The 21,402-nt window shown below is 34.6% G+C and overlaps 1 protein-coding gene across 5 annotated transcripts in view; it reads right to left on the bottom strand.

Annotated features, from left to right (window-relative positions):
* LOC118192197 (carcinine transporter-like) overlaps positions 1-21,402 on the bottom strand; it is a 59,404-nt gene that overhangs the window by 25,905 nt on the left and 12,097 nt on the right. For 3 of the 5 annotated variants that reach the window (XM_035363105.2, XM_035363106.2, XM_035363107.2), the window contains exons 2-3: positions 6,023-6,429; positions 3,396-3,499 (exon numbers count right to left, since the gene is read on the bottom strand). In XM_035363105.2, the coding sequence (XP_035218996.2) occupies positions 3,396-3,499; positions 6,023-6,388 (470 nt within the window). In that variant the 5' untranslated portion in view covers positions 6,389-6,429. The remainder of the gene's footprint in view (positions 1-3,395; positions 3,500-6,022; positions 6,430-21,402) is intronic. The other 2 variants (XM_035363104.2, XM_035363103.2) reach the window with 1 other exon arrangement.

Below are 21,402 nucleotides of genomic sequence, written 5' to 3'. Positions count from 1 at the left end.
TGAATTCAAAATTGGTTACTAACTATGACTGCTATCTTGACTATCGAAAAGGTACAGAATTTCCTGTGTGGATATAAATTTGAAATGCTACATATTCCCTTCTACAGTAATACATCTTTGGGAATAATTTTCGCATGGACTGCATAGCGTTATAGACCAAGTTAATTCTTTATATATATATAAGCGGAAGTGTATGTCGCCGATAGTTTATTGTTGCCACTCGGAAAAATGAGTGTGCAAATTAATGTTTCCGCAGTTTTTAATTAATATCTCGCCCTATTAAAGTCGTACGAAGATGAGAACGGTATCGATGGATTCGGAGAATTTTATGGAATCCGAGGATATGCGTCTTGAATTTCAACTCAGCACCGTTCCTTAGATATTCGAGAAAAAAGAATTTGGCACCTAGCCAAATCCTTCTAATAGGGAAAACCCAAGAAAGAAAGTAGAAAATGTAGCGAAAACGTAGGGGAAAATTAGTTTTCAATTAATATCTCGGCTAATTAAAGTACCACGAAGACGCGATTCATCAAAATGGCGTGCGACGGACCTGCGGAATCCAACGGTGTGCTTCGTTAAGCCCGGGAGCCAGCCGTTTCAGGGTAGCTGATGTTACTTCACCCCATATATGCGGCTTAAGTGTCTGTTTGTCGACTATAGTTTATTGGTTGCTTGCGTAACTGTACTAGCCAATGGGGTGAAGTTGCCACGGCACAGGGTTGCCGTTTCAATTGTGACGTAGAAAATTTCCTGTAAAACTTGCCTTTGCTATGACCATCCATAAGTCTCAGGGCTAAACGCTTAAGCGTGTTGGAATTTTTTAACCTGAGCGTGCATTTGGACACGGTCAACTTTATGTTGCCTGTTCAAGAGTTCGTGAAAGAACGGAAGTAAAATTACAAATAATGGATGGTCCTCTGCAAGGCGAGCTTAAAAATGATGGAAAGATCTACATTAGAAATGTTGTGTACAAAGAGATCTTTGAGATGTGAATTAACATTTTATTATTTAAATCACCTTTATTTATTGAGCTAGCGGTGGCTCTTAAAAATGTACCGCCAGTGTTTCCTTCATTGCACTCTACTTTAAGCAATTAAGCAAGTAGAAGGGGAAAACCCGTGGGGCAGTAAACAAAGGAGCGTCCTCGCCGCCTGCCCTGGGTAATTCAGTTTGAATTGGCAGACACCTTTGCACAAATCATTTTAATTACAATTTATAATATCTAGAACAGCGGTCATTTCGTATGACCGCCGGGCTTCCTAGTTTTAATATATCGAAACAGGAACATTGAGACATAAATATGTGGTTAAGAGATAAAATGTCTTTTGTAAGGAGTAAAAAAGAAAGATATCTTTTTAAGTGTGTTTGCTGATGATTAAAAATGAATCAAAATATAGTATACAGATTTGCCTAGGCAAATGAACAGAAAATTACTTAAAGTTTTGCAGAGATTCGGTAATTTCTGCACAACTTTAAGGAAGGTGCTGAAGTGATTGACAAATAAAATGCATCCGCACTGTCAACACCGTCTCGAAGAGTAAGGCATGAGGCAACACCGTCTCGAAGAAACTATTTAGAAGATGTTGCCTGTACCCTCCTTTCTTCAGTACTCCTGCTTATTAATTTAGAAGTTAAACAACAAAAATCCGAATATTTTCAAATTTTCACAGGACATGAATAAAATATTGAAAATATAACTTTGGTTTTTGTTGTTTAACTTCTAAATTAATACTTGTTTGGCGTGTTATTGTATCTTAATCACCCCTGCTTAGTTTAAATTTTGCTTATTTCCTTCCCCCTGTTTATTCTTTTGTTCCTTATTTTAGCGGCCGCTACTTGCGATTGAATCTTTTTGCCTAGTTTCGAAATGCTTATTATGGCCAAACTGTGTTAATTAACATAAATACCTTTCAAGCCTTAAGCATTTACCTTACAGAGTTTACTTGCTATGATAAAACGAGGAATTTTTATTTGTTATCCAAATGCGTTTCTTCTTTCAGGAGGTGTAAGGAATATTGGCAGAAGAAAGTTTGCAACGCTTCAATCATTGGGATCGTAAGCTCTGAATTTTTGTACTAAGAACAAAAATTTAAATTAATATATATTATCATCTTTATTCTAATAAAGGTAATGTATCGATACCATTTTTAAAGAAAAGCTTTTAATTCGCGTTGATTTTGATTTCTTTCATTACCTTAAAAATTTAAGAAATTTTAATCTAGGAACAAAAATGATAAAAATCGGGGAAGAAAAAAGATGTAAAAGGTGGTGGTGTATTTAATTATGGCAAAGCACACTAAGGCTATCTGCCTAAGGGGGAGGGATGCCTTCATGGAGGACTTTCTAAGGGAAACCGGCTCGTATACACGTTACACATGGGGAAAACCACGAAAACACCCATGCAGCCAGCCCGTTCGCGGGATTCGAACCTCAGACCGAACTACCAGTGTTCAGCGACTTTACCGCTCGGCCGCTGGTGGGCTCGTAAAAGATTCTATAATGTAAAATTTAAGGTCATAAAAACTCAGTAGTTATGTAAAGTTAGCTAATGAAATAATGTTGATCTCCTGAAGTAAAATTAATTTTTTAAATAGTATTAAAATCCGTCAAGTTCAAGTAATATCTCTGTCTGTGGAAGGCTATGTGTCATTTTGGGAAAAAAACGAAATCAGAGTTAAGCAATGAAAAATTCTTTATCTTAGATATATGATTTTTTGAGAGACAGGCTGTTCAGATTGAAGCTCAATACTACCATGTCAAATAGCTTTCAAGTGAGTTAGGGAATACCTCAGGGATCAGTGTTGAGCCCTATTCTTTTCTCTCTGTATTTGGCTAGTGTTGAAAAGGTAATAAAGGAAGATGTGAAATCGATATATAAGCTGATGATATTGCCCTCTGGAGCTCGGGCTCAGATGTGGATAAAATTGAGTCTAATATTAATTTTACCCTACCAGACATGTGGAGCTTTTTCAAAGATCATAAGCTGACTTTTAATCCAACTAAATCTATTGCCAGTTTTTTTACTACTAATAAGAGGTTGTATAATTATCAACCAAACATTTTTATGGCTGATATGCCACTCAAATTCGAGAAGCATCCTAATTATCTTGGTTTTACTCTAGACTCTGAATTTACTAGCAACAAGCATGTGGAGGCATTAGTGATGAAGAATAGGAAACGACTTAATATATTGAAACACACCCGATTTGTCCGAAATGTAACAATGAGCAGACTTCTCCGGAACATATTCTTAGGTGTCTGGGTTTGTCCTGTGACGACCTGGTTAAGTTTCCTATGACTTTTTGGAGGTAAATAGACTCGTGGATCTCGTCTAGCAGAAGCTAGACTTAAGAATTAGCAACAACAAAATGCTTTATTGATTTAATTTGACATACCTGTCAGATAGAAATCCATAGACAGGTGTTCCCACTAAGTCTCCGATAAAAACCAAACTTAGCATAAGGCTGTTGTATTGGCTGTCTTTGCACACCATGTTCCACTAAAAAGAAAAATAAGAAATTTGTTATAAGACCTGGACTGACTCCCAGATGGAAACAACCTAGGCAACATAAGGAAGCCGATCTTCAGAAGGTATCAGCTACTTTGCTGTCAAGAGTGAAAACTAAATAAAGGTATAAAGAGGCTGTTCGTACATATTTTAGACAATTTTCTTTGTATTTTACAGAAATATTTTACATAAAATTTAAATGTTCTGTTTGATAACACTTATTCACTGTCTTTCTACATCGTAATTTCTGAGACAATAAAGTCTTTTGTAGTATCAGAAGAGGTATTTTATCTCATTCCTCTAGAACATCTTTCCAAAGTCCAAGAAGCGCTATAGGACGACGTTTGGGCAATCCCCTTTTCAAAAGTTCAAAGTGCGAAAATCCATAGGTGATTCATCAGGAAATTTAGTAGGGATATGAGAGAAGGGTAATGGCCTTGATGCCCTTTCTTGTTCCATTTCTTTTCGAGGAAATTAACAGTGGATTTTTAAGTATGGCTGCTTGCTTTGTCTTGATGCATTTTTACTGATTGGTGACACTGTGGCTAAAGAGAAGATATTTCATATTTGAGAAATGGGTATCATATATGTTCATGATAATATGTGGAGCTGATCTTAGCATTTTCTCCACTCACTTTAATTTTTAATTTGCCGTTAAATGAAAAACCAGAAAACAACCGTGAGTCCCTTTGAAAAACTTCCTTTGCATTCTTTGAACCACGTTTTAAGACTTTTTTTCTCTTCTTTGATGATAATATATGGATCTCTTTTTATTGCAGTCATTTAAATACACCCAAGACTCTTCTCCTATGACAACATTTTTACATTTGGGTCCGAATAAGTGTTTTTTACAAAGAACTCTGCAGCGCTTTCTGCGTTCGACGATATGTGGTGGAGAAAAACGATGCAGATAATGTTTTTTCGCATTTTTAAGATTCAAATTAGCATTAAGCACTTTGCGTATAGTTGACACTAAGCACTTTAATGATTCTGTAACTGTCCTCTGAATTGGCGGATTTTCTTTTAACATTAAAGATCTCACCTCTGCAATATTCGAAATATTTATTTTTTTCTTGATTATATATTTGGGACAAAGATTATATATTTGGGAAAAAAAATCTGACTTTTTTCTCCTTTCTTCTTGATTGTGTTGCCTTTCGTAGCTTTAGATAGATATCGAAAAACCATGGCCTTTCTCAGAGTTTTTGTATAACTAGATACGAATAATTTTCTTTGGAAAGAGCACAAACATAGCTTTCCATTCACTGCTTCTTAAAAGCGGCATTTTGCATTTTGCATGCAAATAAAACTGTCAAGTAGCAGACGATAATTTATAACTTTTTTAAAGAATAGTTAAAAAAAATTCCAAGAAGACGACGTTTTTTATAGCAAAGCAAAATTGCCTAAAAATGTGCGAACAGCCTTTGTAGCTTTATAAGTAAATACGAGGAACAAATATTAAAAAATTCATTAAAAAAATTCTGTGATTGAAGGTTTGATTTAAAATTTTTATTTGATTACAAAGGCAGTTGAAAGACAAATTTTATTAGCTGATTCCGTAAAAATTTCTTTAAAAATGTTTCGTTACAAATGTCACAGTATTAATGACCTACAAAAGAAAAAAAAGCATTTTAGACAAAATATGATAGTAAACTTTACAGTACTTAGAATAATAGTTATAAATCATTGCACAGTTACCCAGATTATCTCAGAAATAAGGCAAACCTGGACTTTCATTGTAAACGCAACAAAATGGATCAATGGATCCCTTCATATGTAGGTATCAATGGTAACGAAAAGGCAGACTCACTAGCCAAGAGAGGAACACTTGCGCCACAAGACTGCAAACCACTTCCTCTACAGTCACTTAAAAAGCATATTTTTGAGAAATTAATGGATGCTGTTTAATATGACCAGACAGCAAAATCAACAGGCAAATCCTGGGATAACATTCAAGACACATGAAAAAGGTTTTGTCAAAAACTACGTAAAGAGACTGTGGCAAACTTCAGACTGCAAACAGGTCACGATTGCATGGCACATCATCTTAATAAAATTGGCATCCTTCCATCTGGTATATGCCATATTTGAAATTCGGGCATCAAGAATGCAGAGCATCTTTTTATATGCCCAAAACTAGATAAAGAGTCTCAGAAACGTGGGGAGATAAAACTATATTGGAATGACAGAGCTTTCATGAACTCTTTGTAAAGACTACATCTCTTATGTTCCTTTCCTTGTTGTTTAAAGTTTTAAGTTTTTACTTTTGTTCTCATGTTCATTTATTCTTACTTTATAAATGTTTTTTCTTTTTTATTATTTATCAATGAGCTGTTTTATATCTTTGGATTGATTTTTCTAATAAAGCCGTATGTAACAACAACTTTACAATAGATATCAAACAGAATTCGTTATGCGTTAACTGTACAAGTAATAACTCTGGTTCTTCATACTTTGCAAGTTTTTTCAAGTATGTTTCTGCTATTTAATTCAGAGGAATAAAATGTGGCTTACTTTGGTGGTGGCTGTGGCATCATAATTAGTCTTATCGAACTGCCATCCGTGATCACATTCTGTTGTAGGCCAATCGGGATTCACAGACCAGTTACCAGACTGTAAAATCTGCGAATAATTGACATCATATCTTGAACAAGACTTATCGCTAGAAGGACGGATTAACATCTTTTGAAATTGCAATGACAAATTTGAATGTTCCATCTCTGGTACATAGCACCAATGGTCTGGAGTGTTTGACAAGAATATGGCGTCCATTGAAAACCACGGACTCACGATGAGAGCTGGAACAAGAATCCCCATTAGCAGTATTTTCTGAAATGAACCGAAACTACCAACTTCTTTCAGAATATTTTCGAAATCCATTGTCAATTCCTGTTGAAAACAAGATTTACTTTATAGTAGATCTGGAAAGGAAAAAAAAAAGACAATTTTTTGTTATCTTGATAACTGTAAAATACCACGTTAATTTGATAGTTTTTAAATCATAAAGCATGCGAAGATATTTTTAGTAATGCCCATTCTCCTTTTCTTTTGTTGTTAATGCAAAATAACTCATAAATTTAGACATATTTTCAAATTTATAAAATCATTGAATGTTGTATCAAAGCGCGATTTTCACCTAAAAACATCTCCCAAAGCTGGAAAAAAAATTATTTTGACTTGTAATCATTTTAATTCAAATTAGCGAGATTATAATACTTTAAAAGATGAAGTATACCTGAGAGCTCATAGACCACTACGTTATTGACAATACTGAAAAATGTTCTCTCGACGCAAGCAAATAAATGCTATTTAATCACAATTTTTTCAGTCTAAATTTTTTTATTTGCAGCACTATCTATTAATGAAAATTTGAAGTAAAACGGGCTTTGTGATAGGAAAAAGTAGGCTTTGTGATTATTGTGAAGATCGTACTACGAAATTACTAATTTTACATAATTTTTTTGGTACTATTCCGTTTTGAGGACTGTAAAAAAATTGCAGCGAAAATGTATGCGCAAAAGCGCCAAATCTAGCAAACGCGCCCATTCAACAGCGCGCCAAATCTAGCGTACGTGCTGATTTCAGCGTAAGTTTATGTGAGTTTATATAGTTCTATATTTCTTAAGACGCCATTGAAATACTAGTCTGATTTTTAAATCTTTCTTTGATATCATATGGATTTATCAATTGGGGAATTGCCCGTGACGTAAAGTCTGCAATAGAATTTTGAGGTAACGCGTGAAGCAGTGCAGAATCACCCACTGCTTGACGCGTTTTTAAGAATTTCACATACTCGGTATCCATGTACACATCGACCTATTTTCACTTAAAAAAATAAAAAAATCTCAGAATTGCGCATAAATGGCACTGCGCACACCCTTGACTTTATCTATGTACACATTAACCTATTTTCACTTAAAAGAAAATTGACAAAAATCCAATTGTCTTTACCCTTGTAAAAAGCGGCAAACAAATAAGTGGGCGATTCTTCACTTTACGAAGAATTTTTTTTATAGAAAAGGCATCATTCATTATAGAAAATTATGTTTTAACAACCAACGAGATGAAATTATGCTTTAGCGATAACTCGGTAGCGAAATAGCGATGCAGGCATCCATTCAGTTATGTTTAGCAATTTTTATATAAATTATAATCATAAAAAAGTATTATACGAAATTAACATTTCATCTAAATTAAAACATCAATCTTAGATTGTTATTTACTATTATACTTTATTTCTTACGTTAGGGTTGCCGCAATTGTTTTTGGCAGCACTGGCATCGACAATAGTTTGGCGATTTTTTACGGCCCTAAAAATCGAATAGTACCATTTTGGTAAATGTGCAGTTATTTAAAAATGGATAGGACACTTTGCATTTGCGTTATTAGGGTTGTTAAAAATATTTTTCTTACTATCGCAGTTTTATTCTATGACGAACACGTAAGGAATCATTGGTAAGAAATGAATGAATTTGTAAATATCCAAGTATTTATGGTTTAGAAACAATGAGCTAATTTTGTTTTTCACAGCACCGATGTGGATCAATGATTTAGCCATTTAGTACACCTTGGACAAAAAGAAAAAAAAAGTGTCAGTTCTATATTTCCCGCTTTACTTGGACCGATTGACAAAATTTAGATTACGTTTTCCATGTTTCAAAAGAACGACTTAGGATATATCGTAGATTTATATAAAGCATTGATCTTACATAGATATTTTGACACAAAAACCGGACTTTTTCTGAAATGCTACACCTATTGTTTTCCGACATTTAGATTCTACGACTCACATTATACCAAAGCACCAAGTTTCGTAAAATCTAAAAGAGTAGTTTTTAAAAATTAGCTCTCAACATTTTAGCTCTTCAGTGTTAATTGAATTTCGTATATTTTTATTAATATCTCCTATTTTATTAAACTTATTGGATGTGTTCTTTCACAGTTCAAAATTTAGGTTCAGTACAAATAAAATTTGCAGTTATTATCTGTTTTTTCTAATTTGTATTTTTTAGTAATTTTTAAAAATTTTTCTAAAAAACTTTGAAATTATAACCTATAAAATTTTTGCAGTGATTTTTAAGCAGACGTACTGCTAGGCACACCTACAAAAAATTTGAATTTTTTTTTTTAAATTTCCAAAGACATACGTGAATTTATATACTGGCGGGTTTTAAAATTTGGCATATTTGCTATAAGCGACAACAACGCCAACTATGATTTGCGCACTTTGTTAAAATTATTTGAAAGAACGAACGATGCACTTTTTATTCCGCTCATACACAGTGAAAGGGTTATCATAAATTAAGAATTTAGCCAAGTGAATTATTCTTGGCGCAAACTGAAAAAGTGCGCCAAGGCAAATTAAAAAATTCCTCGGTAAGTTTCTCGCCAGATTTTATAAAATTTAAATTTAAGGCGTAGAATCAAACTATGGAAAAAAGAATCATATGTTATTTTAGAAAAAGTTTAACTTTATGTCAGAATAACTATGTTAGAACAATGCTATATTTAAATCTAATATATACGCTTTTGAGACACGTTAAACGTAAGTAAAATTTTATTCAGCTTCAGAATTCGATCAATTAGGAAAAAGATTGCAAAAAGATTATTTTCCGATCTTTCCGGTGGGGAAAAAATCACATTTTGATATGATTAATTTGATTTTTAACCAATGTGAAGAAAATAATCACCATTAATAATAAAAAAAAACATTTATAACAATTTTAAAATATACTGTGCAATAGTATAGTGTCATTGCACGTATGTATGCAAAATCTTTTTAAAAAGTTATCGATAGAACGGGAGGAAAATTTCGAAGTTTTATCCAAACAATGATAGGAAGCTAAATAAAACCGTGTAACAAACAATGGTAAAAATATAGTTTAGCGTACCCCTTGGCGATTTTTGGCGATACATGGATACCGATTTTGTGCAATTCTTTGACTCGTTATTTTGGCTTCCGCCAAAAATCGCCGCTACACAAAGCCAAAATAACAAGACAAACAATTGCATAAACTCGGTATCCATGTACACATCGACTTTTTTCACTTAAAAAAATATCCCCGAATTGCACAAAAATGGCATTGTGCACTCCTTTGACTTTATCCATGTACACGTCGACCTATTTTCGCTTAAAAAAATCCCCGAATTGCACAAAAATGGCATTGCGCACTCTTTTAACTTTATCCATGTACACGTCGACCTATTTTCACTTGAAAAAAAAAATCCCAGAATTGCACAAACTTGCATTGCGCATTTCCTTTACTTTGTCCATGTACACATCGATGTACTTTCACTTAAAAAGTCAAAGGAGCACCAAATTCTATAATATAGGCAAACAAAAAATACATAATCTCAATAAAATACATTTTAAACCAAACAATAAAATAACATAAAAAAGGAAAAACATGTTATACATTTAAGCACTACCAAAAGCAAATATTCACTTACCATGATTTTCGAGTTCGCTTCGTACACCCAGAGCTACGTAAAAATCAAAATATCAATCATACTCAAATGACCTTTTTCCAAACCAGGTACTCTCTCTAATTGAACGCTTCACATAGTGATCATCTGAACCTTTCTTCCTACAAACCCATTCAAATCCATCTAAACGGTTTTTACGTTCGACTAGACGCGTATCCTTTCTACATACAGGGCACTTATAACGGCTACTAAGTAAACCTTCATTTACACACCAGTCAATTAAAGCTCTTTTCCCCTGTCGCTCCAAATCGTACAGAAACTTCAAATTAATCTTACTACATTCGGCCATTCTACCGTCTGAAAAATCAAACCAACACACACCACAAAAACGCTTACAAAACATCCCATGATTCAAAATTTCCCAGAATCATGCACCCGATTACGTCACAATAGGGTTTCCATAACATTCAACTACTCAGGCTGCCATAAATGAAACAACAACTTGGCGATAAATCAAACAACAACTTGGCAATAAATCAAACAACAACTTCGCCGTAATACAAGGGGTACCTTAAAGTCTACTCTACCCCAAACAATAAAATGTTTTATGAAATTTAATTGTCGAAAGCAAAATCTTTTAATCTAATGCTGCCTCTCAAACAAAATCTAATGATGCCTTTCAAACAAAATCTTATAACCTACAAATGTATCGAAAGCAAAATCGTTTACTCTTCAGAGCAAAAAGTAAGAAAACGCACCTTGATTTTTTTGCTTCATTTTCTATTATCGGCACGGGAGTTCTGAACAAAACTTTAAAAATTCAAAGATTTTGCACCAGGGCATAACTTTGATGTAATGCAGAAAGAAATTCGAGCTACAGGTAAATGAGCTGAAACCAATCATAATTTGACTTTTCATTATTGCTTACAAAATACGAGATATTTGCAGGAAATATATAATGTTTACATTTCAGACATACATGTAAACAATAAAGTATAACAACGCAATAAATTATATACAAATATACTTTTCCTCTAAATCAAAATAAAATGATTCTGTTATTGTTGCCATAATAGGTATTGAGGATCATCTCTGATTTCGCCTTTGACCTTAATAAAATACCCGGTATTATAGGACATCAAATTTGATTGCAAAGATAGACAGGAAAAATATGGGAATAATATATATATATATATATATATATGTGACGGAAAAATATTACTTTTATTACTTTGAAAATAACTGAAGTTCTGTTGCCATAAACGGAATCATAAATAATTCTCGGAATTTAAAGAAAAGTATTTTTACTGCCAAAGTATCAATATCTAATTCACTGTATAACTATTATCGAACTATTGTTATGTCTCATGCCACTGACTTCCTAAATAAAACGAAAATATTTTGAAGTTGCTGGGAAAACTGAAGCTATTATACTTAATGTTCAATTCTTAATCGTAAAACAGATTTTATGTGCTATGATTAATGTTCGTCAGTAACCAATGAAAATACATTTATAGTTGTATTACTTTTATAAGGTTTCGCTGAGCAGGTAGTAAAAAAGGAGCTTTATTACAAAGATATAATGTATGACATCCATTGCGAATATTAACACGAAGTAAAGATTTTCGAGGCATTTAATCTAAACATTCTACTTATTTGAGAAAATAAAACTTCCATAAAATTAAGCATTAGCTAATATTACATATGTCTTTAATTCAAATTACCTTACATCGCCTGTCTATCAACATGTCTCCTACTGTTTGGAGTGCCCATTAATGTCAATCATTTCTCACCAATGTAAAGTTACCATATTATAAAAACGAGAATCCAGTATCATGGATTGGGGGGATACATGACCTCACGCAGGACTGAGCGTTTTGATTTTGATTTAAAACAAAACACACTTTTATTTTACAGGTATAGTACATGTACACGTCGCACAAAACATGGGATGGTTCTATGTCTCCCGTTCTCTACTGGACCGATTTTCGAAATTTAACTAGCGTTTTCCATGTCTTGAAAGCGCGACTTAGGATATACACTCATGTCCATAAATTAAGGATAATTCGGAGTCACGCGGAAATCGAACTCTAAAATAAATATATCACCTGTAAAATCACTGCACACATCTTCAAGAATCATATGCAAATTTCAGGAAGTAACCAGATGACACCGATGGTACGTCACAATGATGAGAGTGTAAGAGAGTGATATATAAGGAATACAGGCAAAGAAGTAAAATTGCACTAATAGGAAATTCACTGTGGCTATTGGAAAGGACATCTCCAGTTTACGCACCATGAATGCAGGCGTCCCACAGGGGTCCATTTTAGGGCCCGTCCTGTATTTATTTTATGTTCATGACTTCCCTAGTGCTCACATTGGCAGAAATTACTTTCTTAGGTGCTATGCGGACGATACGGCATTAGCCGTAAAGTCCGCAAACGCACACCATGCAATCAAGAAATTACAGGAGCTTCTATTATGATTTATTTTAAAATACAAAATTTTAAAATAAATCATAATAAATGGACGAATTTTATTTGGAATGAACCTAAATTTCAAAAGAAGAATTAAATAAGTTTAATAAAAAAGATATGTTTATAAATACATACCAACTTCAATTAACATGGAGGAATGAAATTTTGCGAGCTAATCTTTTAAAAACTTCTCGTGAGAGTTTTAAAAATTTTGGCATTTTGGCATAAATTGAGTGGTAGAATCTAAAAATGGAAAAACAAATATGTTATTTCAGAAAAAGTCCGATTTTGTGTCAAAATACCTATGTTAGAACAATGCTATATAAAAACCTGATGTGTATCCTAAGTCGCGCTTTCGAGACATGGAAAGACAAGTTAAATTTCGACAATCGGTCCAGTAGAATGGAAGATATAGAACTGTTTCATTTTTTTGTTGCAAGGTGTACATGTATTTTTATACTGATGCATTGTATTTTATAACATATATTGGCGACTTATCAAAGAAATAAATAAAAATTTATTCATCTAAATATTTGTCTTCAGTCTTCTCCCCCGCTGAAAAGTTTTTGCGGATGCGTATGTTCAGAAGATTTCATAAAAAATTAATTTCATTGCAAAAAAGCCTGACACGTAGGTTCTACAAGCCTGGATGACAGAAAAGAGTTGTTATAAAATAAGTAATAGGAAAATATACGCCAAAAGCAACAAAATAGTAAAATTTTAATGTGATTCTGGTGAGGAATAATAACATCAGGCATAAATCGTTAAATTAATGGCATTGGCTTGACGAACTGTAAATTAACAGAATATGAACAGCTGAAAAGTAGCTGTCGAAGCAAGACAATTGAAGCTTTAAATTATCTTCCGAATTTCCTGTCTTTCTTAAATATATACATATAAATACAGAAGTGGATTTCCTTTAATTTGCTAAGATAGTCACCTCTGTCCCGCGCTAAAAAAACGTTATCATTCATTCTGTAAATATTGTGTGCATTAAATGAGCATATGAAACATCACGACTATATTTACTCAGTCATATTTGTTGACAAAGCTGCAGAATTAAAGAGAACTGGTGCTGAATTTTCAATGCTGTTTTCATCTTGGGATTTACTTTTGTTTCTAAATTAGATGTCTGTTTGCAACAATAGAAAGGAAAACAAACACATATTTTACATATTTCGATGCATTTGGTTTCTTCCTTACAGTAAAAGAAAGGTAATTCAGTCATATTTTATAAATTTTGACACTTGTAGTACTCCTACGTTATATGAATAACAATGGGTTATAATGCAGTCACTGGATATTGTTACGAATTTTATATATAGAACGGTAATTTTAGTGTAATTACGTGTGAAATTGCTGTATTTTTCTGTGTATTGTAACATGAAAAATCGAGAGAGAGAGTGAAGCTATGCCGGAAAAGTAAGAATACAGGAACAAGTCTGCTTAACATTGTGTAAATAGGTATCTCGGTAATTTGGCGAGAAATCGCCCAAAGTCACCAAACTTGGCGACTATTTGGCGACATTTTGGTCTTGTCCCTGTATCACCGTAATAAGTATTGCCATTAAATAAATGTAATTGATCAGTGTATTAGCTGTAACCATAATTCGACTCTCCAATAATTTCAGGAAACAGAAAGTACTACAAGTATCTGGGCGGCCAGGAGAAAACCACCGGGTAACCCAAAAGTCCGTTAACATTTGAAAATTCAATAATTCACTGAATAATGCAGGTAGAAAGGTAAAAACTGGCACACATCCTTGAAATGTCATGGGGTTTTATTGAAGGACAAAAAGTGCTTAAAAAGGCCAACAGATGGCGCTTCATATGATAACAAAAGCAATAATTAGCATAAGAACTAATTTTTAGCAAAGTCTATATTTTTTATAATAAATGCTCAACATATCGGCCGTCATTCGTGAACAATTCCTGTAGTCGAGGGGCAATGTTGTGAACATCACTGTACAGCATATATGTAGGAATGGTGAGAAACTGCCCTCGGGATTGCCTTTTAGCATTTTAATACGGTCGGCGATCGCGGTAGACTTGCGATTTCAGGTAACCTCCCAACCAATAATCATACGGATTAAGATCTGGAGATCTGTGAGGCCAAGCATCACGGAAGTGGCGGCTCAACACGTGATTCCTATCAAACGATGTGGGCAAGAGATCTTTCGCACGTGCAGCACTATGAGGTAGAGCGCCATCCTGCTTAAAAGTCATACCTTCCGACAGGTGTTTATCAGCCAGACTGGGGATGATGCGATTCTGTAACGTATCAGCGTGTCTCGCACCCGTCACACTGAATGAATAAATAGCAGAACCACGCATTTCCTGGAAGAAAAAGGGTCCGATCACGACTAATGTGATAAATCCACATCACACCGTGAACAACACCCGGAGGCGAGGATAGAGAAGTCGTGGAAGGGACTGATTCCCTCTCTCCTACATTCATTTCGTACGCGATTCTCATGTGGCGTCACTGATATTTTGCTGCCCAGCGCCATATGTCGGTCCCTTTTTTTTTTTTTTTTTTTTTTTTTTTTTTTTTTTGCTTTCAATAAAACTCCATGTCATTTCAAGCATTACTCTATTGTTACCTCTCTACCTATATGATTACATTATTCTGTAAATTATTGCATTTTCAAATGCTAATGGACTTTTGGGTCACCCGGTATATAAGGCCGAAAACAGCATCTGCTCTTAGTTGTTGCTGTCGTTAGCTGTTAGCTCAGCGTGAGTTTCGAGTAGACCTTCGGTCTTTAGCTGTGCTTTGTATTCCGTTGTCTTTAACGTTTATATAGTAGCTTGAAGTGCATCTACTGATTGTACCTTGTGATACAGTGAAGAGTTGTATGACTATTTTTATGGAAAGTTACGGATCTGTGAAGTGTTTATTTTGATAAAATAAATTTTATCAACCTATCATCGGAACTGTGTGCATTCAATCTATTGCGAACACTTACGCACGTAACATTTCGATGCGTTTGGTTTCTTTCATGCAATAAAAGAAAGATACTTCAGTCATATTTTACATAATTTGACACTTGTAGCACTGCTACGTTATATTTAGAACAATGGGTTATAATGCAATTATGTATATTTTACCGTATAGTATTTGGGCATTCCCTGTTCCGAGCACACTACAGGTCCACTCCCCCTTTGGGCACATCGTGGAGGTTCAACCTCCACTATTACCCTCCAGAAGAGCAGCGCACCACCTGGAGACTGGCCCCAGGCAGCACCGGTCGTCAAATGCTCCTACCCGAGCCCGTCGCAGCGGGACATTACCCAGCGACCCTAGGGGTTACCCCCCGGGTTAATAGTACCACGCCGCGCTAGGACGTGCCAGACTCCGGGGCCGGCCAATAAGTGACCTTTCCCAGAGCCTTCAGAACCACCAAGTTCATAAATTTTATACCCCCGTGGCCAAGACTGCCTAGGTACAGATCCTAGCCAGTAGCTTCGCAGAGTTCTCTACGTCGACCCCCGGATGGGACCAAATAAAGGCGGCTTATTAATTAACGCGAACGGGAATACAGATTAAGCAGAGCTCGGTGATGAATTTACATCTAGCTTTTACGTTTCCTCATAATTTAATTTAGGAAAAGGAAAACGTTTTTCTCAATTACCTATCGCTTATGCTTTATTTTAATATTTGTTTAAAATTTTATTTATATCTTTTTCTGACTGTGTATATAATTATCGTATTTACTCGCATATTTTTCCCTGTAGCACAAGATTCTAGAAATGTTTTAAGCATTCGTACAATTTTCAACCTCTTCAAGGTGTTTAGAAAGCTAGCTCCCCTGTAAGGATTATATTTATTTATCTAACAGTTAAATTTTAAGTTGAACTTCCTTTCCTATCGCTTCTTAATTTCAACTTACCTCTTCCGTCCAGATCGTAGTTTTAGAATCACGTTTGAATGCAAATTGAGGAAGAGCGGTAATTCAGTCCCTTAATAGCTACGCAGTCAATTAGCGTTAAGAGGCCAACTCCGTTAGATGTTTGATAGCTTCGATTATATCTTTTTAGTTAAGATTAGTTAAGTTTTAATTCTTAATTTAAGTTGAAGCCGGAAACGGAATTCTGTTACATCTGATTGTAATAATAAAGAGCACTCTTCTATCTTGTTTCCTGTCACACGAACTAAAGCGATTATTCGCTAATCAGTTCTTAAGCTTCTTCACATTCAACTCTAACTTAAAGTACACAGTAGAGAATCTCACACCCCTTAATTTTAAATTGACTTTGTTCACTTAATGGTTGTTTTCCTCTTATTAATTAATTTGCTTGTAGACTTTGGTAGCAAGGCTTCTGATTGATGATGCAATAATAGTCAATAGCTTCAATCTGTTGATGATTCCGAAGATCCCTGAACAATGGAAGACAGATTGAACAATGATGAAGACGATCACAACAGCTACGATATCAACGACTTCAAGCTGCAGCAGGCAACCGTTTCAGAAGCATTAAATGAACGAGGCATAGGGGGTAGCAGGGCACTACAATAAATGTGGCCAAGAGTCAAAGGATAGAGGGAAGTAGAAATAGAGATATTTCAATGGATGTTGTAAAGTTAATGTTACTATGTATTCTACTGGAATACAGATTTCTTTTAAGTGAATAAAAATAGTTCCTGGTAGGTCATCCATGAATGCTTTTCTTTTGTTACGTTCTTATTGTAAGGAAATTAAATTATTCCCCTCTCGGTTTTTAGACAACAACATTAGTTTACAAGAGGGAAGGAATATGCGAGTAATTATGGTAATTATAATGTAATGCATCTGTAACCGTAGTAATATAAGTAATTATAAATATTTCATTTACTTAATACATAGATAAAATATAGATTCCCATATGAGTGTTAAAAAAATTTTCTCTTTTTAGTCTCAGCGCATTTCACCGCCGCATTTCAGTGTTATTGGAATATGGAAGAAATCTTTGCATTTAAACTAAGTGCTACAAATTGTGCTGTGGCACTGTATTTTCTGAAAAAAAAATCTAGTAATTCCTATCTTCGTATGCATAAGTTACTTCATTTTCTTCTATTTCTTTTCCTCGATTGCGTAGTTTTGGAAATAAAACTGCTAAACGTATATCTTCGTAGCTGTTTGACTCTTCCAAGTTTTGCACTTCGTGACGTCACTGACTCATAGTATGCTCAAAAGCAATTATTAAAGCAACACCGAAATTGAATCTATTTTCAGAGGTTGTAAACCTTTTATATATTCATACTTGTGCCGTAATGGACCGCGATATTCGATTCGAAACCTTTTACGTAGGTAGGCCGTTTTCGTCCGTAAATAATGCCTTTTGTTTAATTACTTTACATCTATATTATGCAGATAGGAAGCTCCAATTTCTCAAGTCGCATGGAGAAGCACGAATGGGTGTGATCGGACAAAATCGACAACACCTTCCGAGCCATATGTCAAAGGAAGACTATACATTCTTGCTTCACAATCGCATAAAATTGTTACCTTTTCTTCATGACTGAGAGTTAATGGTCTCATAACCTTGCGAAGAATCCTTTACAGAACTCCTAATATATGATCCTATCATTCTCTCCACCAAAGAGCTGATGGCGCAAAAAACTGCCATGTGATCCTATGGATGCTAGCATGTTCTAAGATTTTTAACCCAATTTAAACTTTAGGATAATCTGCCATCTCTTGTGAAATTCGATCCATTGTCGAAATACAGGGGTTGGACAAAAATATGGAAACACCTTTAAAAAAAAACACGTTTCTTTGCTTAATATGGTGTAGGAAACTCGTTGGCATCCAAAACAGCTTGCAATCTTCTCTGAATGGATAAATACAGTTCCTGTATGTTTGCCAAGGGAATATTATACCAGTCTTCCTGCAAAACGGTGGCAAGTTCAGATAACGATGTTGGCGGTGGATAACGAGAACTCACTTTCCGTTCCAATGTAGACCACAAAGGTTCGATAATATTCAGGCCTGGTGACTGTGGTGGCCAGGGGAGATGGGACAACTAATTATCGTGCTCAGAAAACCAGTCCTGGACAATGTGAGCTGTGTGAACGGGGGCTTTGGTCTTTGAAGACACCATCACCATCGGGGAACAAAGTTTGTACCATGGGATGAACTTGATCGGCCAAAATGTTCACATAAGTCTTGGCAGTCATGTGCCCTGACACAGTTATCATGGGGCTAGCATAGAACCACGATATGGCTGCCCAAACTATAACAGAACCCCCGCCATGTTTCACTCTTGGCAACAAGCAGTCTGTATTATAGGCTTGAGATGGCGCTCTCCAAACGTAAACTCGGCCAGAAGTGGGAAACAATGTGAAAGAAGACTCGTCAGACCATATTACTCGCTTCCACTGCTCTATAGTCCAGGCTTTATGACTTAAACACCACCTTTTCCTGTTACGGGCATCAGCATCACTGATGAGTGGCTTCTCAATTGCAGCACGGCCAGCAATTTCCTGTTTATGAAGCTCCCTTCTAATTGTTTTGGTAGTCACAGGGTTCGGTAACACAACATTCATTTCAGCAGTAACTTTTGCAGCTGTGGTCTTCTTATTTTTCGTCACAATTGCCCTTAATGATCGTCTGTCACGATCACTCAGGACACACTTTCGTCCGCGCTGCGATTTAGCAGATGATGTTTTTCCGCTTTTCAAATATGCGGAATAAATCTTCGATACAGTACCTCTTGAAGCACTAAACACCTCGGCTACCTTGCTTACGGAAGCACCTACCATACGTGCTCCAACAATTTGCCCACGTTCGAAGTGTGTTAACTCTGACATAATGCAATGACAACCTCACATAACAGTACTCCGACAACAACTGAACTGTTTAGCACATTTACGAAGTTGTATAGGTGGCGTCAGTAGTCAAAAACGCCAACGCCACCTACATATTTCATTAAAATCAATCTTTCTTTTCAAACATGCATTTCACAAGGTGTTTCCATATTTTTGTCCATTCACTGTAGATGGTATGGGGTCTTCCACATCTAACAATTAAACGTCTAAGCGTTTGAAGGTAACTTTTAGTTGATAAGGAGAAAACCAATTCCAAACGCACTGCTCGAAAAATAGCACAAGTAAAAACTACTTTTAAGAGCGAGAGAGGGCAAGGGGGCCCTATCATGCTCCGGGTTTCGCTCACAAAGAGGCACCAAATGGTCCCCAAGACAAACAAAATTTTCCGGAAAATTTCAATTTTTATTTTGATCAATTTATGGGAAATAAATTCTAAATTAATAATTACTGTAATATAATTAATTATTTCCTTTCTTGATTTGTCTGATAAAATATGTTATAAAAACTGTTTGCAGTAAATCTATCAAATATAACCGTGTGCAAACGTTTTTTTCTTCTTTCTTTCTAAACACTTTATTTTTCTAAAATAGTGAAATATTTTTATTTTTTTAAACGTACAGCTCCCGCTATTTTTTTAAATGTACAGCTCCCGCTTGTTATTTTAAAACGATCACAAACAATACATTTTAGTCTTTTATCATATTATAAGCCCTTCGACTTTATTAATTCGGCCGCCAAATTTTAATAATCAACCAATAAATGACATCCAAGGAAATGAATATTATGGAATTTTATTTGATTCGATTTCTGATATCGGTTACTGAGAGCAAATTTCGCAGGTAGGCATGTAGATATTGATGTTACCACCAGAAATGTTTCTATCAAAGAATAATTTTTTGGGTGATTTATTGCACATAGCTGGCGTTCAGCAAAGAATTATAGGAAAAAGTAATGAAGCATTATTTGTAAGTTGTGATAATCACTCGCTAAATATAGTAGGAGTTACGTCAGCTACGCTAGATCCAATTGTTGTAACATGTTTTGGAATAATTGGAAACATATATGTCTTTTCGTCATGTTAAACATTACGATGGGAATTAAAAAATGCTTTAAAAAACTGTTAAACATCTGATACAAATTGAATCTGATACAAGATGGCGTCCCAGAACAAACGCGATTAGTGTTACTGTCGATGGGCTGGAAGAATTAGTAGAACCATTAAGAAAAATTAGCAGAGGAAAGTTCTACCACAATTGATACCAGAAGTGAAGCTACAATTTTATTATAAAATACCCTAAATTTTAATTTCATAACTTAAGCCCATTTCTGGCATGTATCTTGAGGAGAATTGATCGTGTGCAGCCCAGATTACACGATTCTAAAATGAATTTTTGCGAAACATTGCATGATTTTGAATCATGAACGACTGAATTTACAGAAATTCGATACGAGATCTGAGAAAAGGCAACAGAATGGTAAAATTCTGTAAAATATTTTAGAAATTCCAAAAATTGCATTTGGAAGATTAATTTTTGATTACTGAGTGTCGAAATTGTACGACGATTCGTTTGATGTTAAAAAGTAAATACCTTTAAAAATATATACATATATATAAATTGTTGAACAAATTCGGAAGATTAAATTTTGATTTATTTGATGGTGCAAAAATCGAAATTTTACAATGATTAGTTTAACTTTTAAGAAACAGAGCGATGTTTCGTAAATTACTATAAAAATTTTGAAGATTAGTTTTAAAACTTATTATTACGTAAAGATAGAAATCCTGCAGACGATTTGTTTGATCTTTAAACAAGAAATATTAGAAAAATGTAAAACCGAAAAAAAAAATCTTTTACTTAATTTTTTTAAAATCCCTGTGGAATATTGTGCTCACATCGCAAATAATTTATGTTAAAAATTTTTAAAATAGGGATTAATAAAAGGATTCAAAATTTAGATTTGATCCAAACGAATAAATAAAGAAACAGTATTGAAAAAAAACAGTATTGCTTAAAGAAATTCAGTAAGAAAAGTTGGAGAAATAACTTACCAAAAAATGCGAGCGGCTTCATTGTCAAGATATAAGGTGACTTTGGAAAAATGCAAAAGCTTTCCTATTCTAAAATAACATCAACCATTCACGTGTTCAGTAGTCCCAAAGTAATGTAAGGAGCTGT

This window comes from Stegodyphus dumicola, chromosome 11 (assembly GCF_044657685.1).
Source record: "Stegodyphus dumicola isolate Sdum_Otavi_A_Nest chromosome 11, ASM4465768v1".
Lineage (NCBI taxonomy): Eukaryota > Metazoa > Arthropoda > Arachnida > Araneae > Eresidae > Stegodyphus > Stegodyphus dumicola.
The sequence above is the reverse complement of the archived record's forward strand: the minus strand, read 5'-3'. Positions and strand labels throughout refer to the sequence as shown.